This window comes from Mustela putorius, unplaced genomic scaffold (genome assembly GCF_011764305.1).
Source record: "Mustela putorius furo isolate JIRA1106 unplaced genomic scaffold, ASM1176430v1.1 tig00537248_pilon_pilon_pilon, whole genome shotgun sequence".
Taxonomy (NCBI): domain Eukaryota; kingdom Metazoa; phylum Chordata; class Mammalia; order Carnivora; family Mustelidae; genus Mustela; species Mustela putorius.
Genome location: NW_025422387.1, coordinates 12,024,068 through 12,030,441, shown reverse-complemented (window position 1 = coordinate 12,030,441; position 6,374 = coordinate 12,024,068). Strand labels below are relative to the sequence as shown.

Sequence of the window (6,374 nt, the reverse complement as noted above, 5' to 3'; positions counted from 1 at the left end):
GGAGGTTTCCCACTGGTTTCATGCTCAGATGGAAAAGGACCACTTGTGAAAAGCAAAGGTACTTTTTCTGCAAAAGGAGCTGGCCTAAAACTTTGTGATTTTTTTTTCCCCCAAACCCTCCAGTTGGAATGGTTATTCCTGCTGTAGTTTGATGGCATGTGTACAGGCGAGGATCCTCTCTATGGTCCCTGAATCAAGTCCGAGTCAGGGAAAGGGGCTACTCACCCTTTGAGGTTGTCTCTTGACTTCCCACATTTATGAGGCCCCATTCCCAAAAAGGGCAAAATATCTGGAGACCTTGTTCATCCACACAATGTTTTTATTTTTATTCAACTATAAGCAAACAGCAGAATTAACACAATATTCCGCAACTCCAGATCGGCTTTTCCACAAAGTGTGACCAGTTCAACAGACACAGACCTCGGGGTTTCTGACAACCCTTCACCCAACCCTGCAGCGCATCTAGATTGCTGTGCCTTAACCACAAAGCCACTCTTCCTACTGCTTGTTCCAGTACTGCTCTTCCAAGGAGCCAGAGCAGAACACTGACCCCTAGTAAACAGTCTGAGATGTACCACGTTGGGGATTAGTGCACACACCAGCCTCCGGCTGTCTTGGTGAGAAACACAGCCATGAAAACACGACCCAAAAGTGCCATCATGCACAGTTCCGGACTCAGGCTCACAAAGGCAGAGGCAATCAATCTTTTTTTTTTTTTTTTTTTTTAACCTTAAAGATTCTATGACACTCTGCTCTACTACCAAAGACCTGGTCTTTTTACCTCAATTTTTACTTCTTGAAATTCTGGATTGCTATTCTTACCATAACAATTTGATGACCCCAACACAGTACCAAAATACCCCCCAAAATGGAGTTCAAATTTGATCAAAACTGAAATGGGCAGTGTGACCCTCTAGAATTATAAAGGACAGGCAGAAGGAAAGGTCACTCTAGACCACTACCTGACTGCTCAGGCCTCACCTGTGAGAATGGGAACGGGGAAGCAGAGAAATCTACATGCATCACTGAACTTGAGAACACTGCTTGAGGTTTCCAGGATGGCCTCTATCTCCTGGCATTCCCCTACTTCCCAGAGAGCTGCTCATAGAGTTTGGGCACATAGTCATCCCATTCCGCCTGGTAACACGTGCCGGCCACTGGGGGCCCAAGCTCGTACTTTTTGCGGAAAGATGCCACTTTGAATTTGCCACGGTGGTCTCCAGATCGGTTGCTGAGGATGGGCTCGTCACACTTCAGTGGCCCCTTCTGCTCGTAAACCAGCCAGACATAGCGGTGAAGGCCTGGAGGGAGAGGCAGGAAGGAAGATGTAACACAGCTAGGCCATGGGAATGGAGACGGCCCCCGTGTTCACGGAAGTGCCAACTTGGAGGGCCCCAGCCACCCCGTTTACAAGAGGGGCACTGAGGACCCGCAGAGGTGGAAGGAGTCAGATCACTCTCCTGCTGACAATCCCCCAGTGGCTTCCCACTGCAACTGGGGTCAAGTCCATACCTACCTTCACAGCCTCGAAGGCCCTCGCTCACCCCATCACCTTTGTCCTTCGCGCATCCTCTCCGGGCTCCCAGCCCATCTCCCGGGCGCCCCGACCGCTAGTCATTTTCCACCACCCGCATCTCCATACCCCTTTCACTTGGGACTTCTCTAAAAGTTTGTCTTTTCAGTTTAGTCTCCTCATTAGAAAGCGAACTCCACAAAGCAACAGTGTTTGCTCGTTGATTCAGAACCTACCCTACCTGTGCCTGGTAAAACTCACTCTGACCGACTAAGTAGCAAAGATGCTGAAAACATCTTTTCTAAGTCGCTTTTGTGGTCACCTTCATCTGTCAGTTTCCGTGGACTAAAACAATGATGACTTACGCATTTTATCAAAGACAAATTATACTAAAAGAATATTTTTTAAAAGCAAAAGGGGGCGGAAAAAGTCGCGGAGGCTTTTTTTGTTAATGAGAACACAGGTCCTACTTGAGAGACCTGCTTTATTCTCATGTGTGTACGTCCCACAATTAAAGTGCCTAATTGTGTAACTGCCCTAGAGAACTTAATAGATCCCTGGGAAAGATGTACCTTCACCTTCCTCTTAACAGATAAAGCACAAGTCTGACAACTGTTCTTGTCAGGGACCTTCCTGTACCTGCTCAGACTAACAGGGCCTGACAACGTGTCTACCCATGACTACTACTTTGTTCCAGCAAATGAAAGCATCCCGTAATGCACAACAAGCATTAACAGTGCACCTCCCACTGTGAGCTTATCCCACTCAGACTTTCAATACAGTATTCTCCCCCTCTATAGGCAGAACATGTGTATCTTCGCTATACTTCTTAAAGCCCTCCACATCTTTTCGAGATGATACCACCCTAGATTTTCAAAAGGACCTATAAAGAAATGAAGAAGCCAATTTTTTATATTTATTTAGGAACCTATGATCATTTCTGAGATCTTTCACGGGAACTGGAAACCCAAAGATCCCACGGGGCAAAGACTGAATATAGAACTGACCGTGTTAAATGTGTCCAATCACGACCCCCCACCACCTCCCCAGGAAGTTGTTCCAAGCTTTCTGCAACACTGCTTCCTTGGAATCCTCTCACCAACTGCCCTGCATAGAAAGGCCTAGCAGCTGAGAGGCAAAAAAGCTAACGGAGGATCCCCCTGACCAGAACCCAAGGTTCTGGCCACCTGATGCTACTGCTACTCCAGGTCTCAAGGTCTCCTGCAGGCAACTGCCTCAGAGGTGAACTGCACTGCCAAGAAGCTCCACTAGGTTAAGGGATCTCGGGGAACCCAGACTAAAATTTGCAGCCCTTTGGGCCAATCCTAATGTGCACCCACTGCCTGCCCCCCACCTCCCTGACAAACCAGCCTTTACTGACCTGTGCCCTTGGGAGGCCCAGAGCCGACATAATCGGAGAGGACTGTGCCACTGCTGATGTCATTGCCCTTCATGTTGACCACCAGAAAATGGTGCCACTCCCTGAGACGAGGAACACAGAACAGTCAGCGATGCAGAAGTTACGCACACAGTCACAGCACAGCCAGCAAATGTGCATGAAGCACGTGTTCCAGACCAGGCTGTGGCGATGAAGGAGACACACAGTCCTGCTTCCTTGGCCAGCACAAACCCCACTGGTCTGCAGAAGAGAGCGCCCGGTGCCTCCCTCCCACCCTGAGTCTCTCGGGAGTTCTCTGCAAACTTTTCTGCAAAGGGCCAGGCAGTAAAACGTTTTAGGCTTTGTAGTTCACATGGTCTCTGCCACTATTCAATTCTGCGGCTAGAGCGTGAAAGGAGCCACAGACAAGACATAAAGAAGTTCTCATGCTGTGTCCCGACAAAACTTCATTTATGAACACTGAAATCTGAATGTCATGTGATTTTCACATGTTACAAAGTACGATTCTTTCAATTTCAGTCATTTAAAAATGTAAAAACCATTCTTACTCGTGGGGCCATACAAAAACAGGTGTCAGGCAGATGGGGCTCTCACCTGTAGTTTCTAGACTCCTGCTCTAGGGACTGAAGGGGTAGGAAATGCACACTCTGGCTGAAGCGTGTGTGTGAGCAGCCCAAACTGGGTGTCCGTCCTCCTGGCACAGCATGTCCAGCAAGGGACGTACGTACACAGGGCCAGAAGCATCAGGTCCTGTCTGGATGACCTAGTGTTGCCAATCTTTCCCCAACTTGCCTGTACTTGGGGTCCTTCCTGCTGGGAGCGTCTGGATCTGTCATGACCAACGTGTAGAGTTTACCAGAATCAAGGCCATCCCATGCAATACTGGTGGGCCGGTTCTTAACCTGTAGGAAGCAACCACTTCGTTGTTAAAAAAAAAAGTCAGAAATGGAGGGGAAAAAAAAGTCAGAAATGCTGAAGAAGCCAACACTCTCTGATTTCAGGTTCCTCAAAGGTAAAACACAGTAAATTATTAATAAAAGCTAAAGTGTATGGACTCTGCTAAGAGCCAGGAGCTTGCGTTTAAAACACATTATTTACTTTACTCCAAAGCTCACTGTAGGACTGGTGTCCTAGCATGTTATTAACAGAAAGACGTGGGGTCAGGATTTCCACCCTGGAGCTGACAGAGGCCTCTGAACTACAACTTCATATGGTGTGGAGTGTCTAGATCTGGTGACCAGCAGCTTAGCTGGGGCCTGCTAAAGTGGAATCTGAATTAACTGGATACTTTGTGCACAGAAAATGGCTGGACTGGACAGTGAGTCTGGAAAAACAGAGGCTTCCAGAGGGTCACTCCGTATCTAAACATCCACAACAATAAACTGTCGGAGCAATTTATGCACACCACTGCCCCGGAGCTTCACGACCAACAACTGCCAAGTGCGGGGCACTCCAATTCCGCCACTTCCGGTGTCCAGGCCCCAATCAGCTCGCAGGGCGAACGGTAGAACAAGGCCGCGGCCGTTGCCCTCGAGCCTTCCAGCTGCAGAACGCACTTACCTTTGCACGGCTTCATGCTCTTGCGCGCTAAGACAAAAGGAGGAATCGCTGGGCGATGCTGGTCACCGGTTACATAATGCGTCACATGCCCTCGGGTGGGGCGTTTGCACCCCAAACTGGGGCCTAAAGTCCTGAGACCCTAGGAGAGGTCTGGGGCCCAAGAGGTGGCCCCCGCCCCCCGGCCCGCGGCCCAGGTTGTTTCTGGGCCTAGGCCCCAGCCTACGCCTTGAAGCCGCTAGAAAAGTAGATCGCTTTCTCCTGCAGGCCGAGCCCCGCCCGCCACGTGCAGGGTTCCCGGTGCCCGCAGGTGTCCGCGGGCCTGCGGCGTGGGCCCCGCGACCCCCTTCTCTCGGAGCACCCTCCCCCTCTCCGCCGGCCTCCAAGCCTGGAGCGGCTGCAACCCCAACGCCCTCGGGTACCTGGGTGGGCGTCAGCACTTTGCCCAGCTCGTCGATCTCTGTCCCGGTGTATTTGACCTGCAGCGGATGCTGCGGCCGCTCGTCCACTTCCTGCAGGCTCAAAGGCCCGGACCACTTGCTGAGGTCCACCGGCATTGCGGAGCCGAGCTGGGCACACAACGGGGAAGAGTCTCCGCAGACTGGGAACAGCCGAGCGGAGCCAACTCCCAGCAGTCTGCAAACTGGCCAGAGGCGGCGCGGGACCCGCGGCTGGGGAGGCGCACGCGTCGGAGCCGCAGCCCCGCCTCGCCCCGATCCTCCAATCACAGGCCAGGCCAGGCCCACCCTGCTCTCTAATTGGTCAAAACCAATAGCGCGGGGCGTCTCGCGCTCCCAGATCAATGCAGTAGTTTTTGCCTGTCTCTTTGCGCTGAGCGTGCTCGCTCCGTGGGGCTGCATAGTTCCGGGGAACCGTGGCTCGGTTTGCAAGACCATTGTTTCAAGAAATGCAATTAAGCTAGCTTTGCATTTCTTATTCCTTTTTTTTTTTTAATATTTTGCATGATTCTTTACTTTCTAAATGCAGAAATGGTAAGGCCCTGCCTTTCCCCCACTTCTAACAGCAAGCCTGATTGCCCTCCCCTCCCTGTATTTTCGCGCATGCTCACTGTTTTGATTAACTGCCGCTTGAGAGGACGTGCGGTGGAAATTTTGAGCATTTTTCTCAACGGACAACTGTATTTGCACATATATCTGATCTCTCTGTCCCCAGTTAGTGCAAACAAAATTCCGGGGAAGTGATTTTTTTTTTTTTTTTGGAAAATTAAATTTTTAAGCTATAATTATTATTCCTGTTTTGCTGACAAGGGGCTCTGCCTCTGCCAAAACTGCTCCCACGGGAGCCGCTAATGCTTTCTTTTTACTAAATATAATAGGTACTATTTAATAGTCCTTGTCCTGTTTGACCTTAGGACAGCCATTGACAATGATAACCGCCCCTGCCCAGGGAATTAAAAAATCCTTTTGTTTTCCTAGTGGTAATACAAGTTCATTGTAGATAATTCGGAGGAAAAAAACCTCAAAGAGGTAAACAATCATCTCTCTTCCACTACTTGGACATCAATAAACAATTTCTTTCTGTTTATTCACTTAACAATTGCATTAAACTCTACCATCATAGGGGAGCCTGGATGGCTCAATTGGTTAAGCTTTGGACTCTTGGTTTCAGCTGAGGATATGATCTCAGGGTCCTGAGATCAAGCCTGTCGTCAGGCTGGTGCTGGATGTGGAGCCTGCTTATGATTCTTTCTTTTAGGGGCGTCTGGGTGGTTCAGTGGGTTAAGCCTCTGCCTTTGGCTTAGGTCATGATCTCAGGGTCCTGCAGGGAGCCTGCTTCCCCCTCTCTCTCTCTGCCTGCCTCCCTACCTACTTATGATCTCTGTCTCTCTCTGTGTCAAATAAAATCTTTAAAAAAAACAAAACAAAAAAACCTCTCTCTCCCCCT

The 6,374-nt window shown here is 49.8% G+C and overlaps 1 protein-coding gene across 2 annotated transcripts; it reads right to left on the bottom strand.

The window, feature by feature from the left end:
- Positions 1–301: 301 nt before the first annotated feature.
- PEBP1 (phosphatidylethanolamine binding protein 1) lies at positions 302–5,142 on the bottom strand. 2 transcript variants are annotated; one of them, XM_045073625.1, is made up of 4 exons: positions 4,892–5,142; positions 3,701–3,814; positions 2,895–2,991; positions 302–1,301 (listed from the first exon to the last, which is right to left on the bottom strand). In XM_045073625.1, the coding sequence occupies exons 1-4, from the start codon at positions 5,024–5,026 to the stop codon at positions 1,084–1,086; spliced, it is 564 nt and encodes a 187-aa protein (XP_044929560.1). In that variant the 5' UTR covers positions 5,027–5,142; the 3' UTR covers positions 302–1,083. The 2 variants fall into 2 exon arrangements, with proteins under 2 accessions (XP_044929560.1, XP_004753386.1); XM_004753329.3 differs by having other exon boundaries at positions 2,895–2,995; positions 3,705–3,814; positions 4,892–5,141.
- Between the last annotated feature and the right edge of the window lie 1,232 nt (positions 5,143–6,374).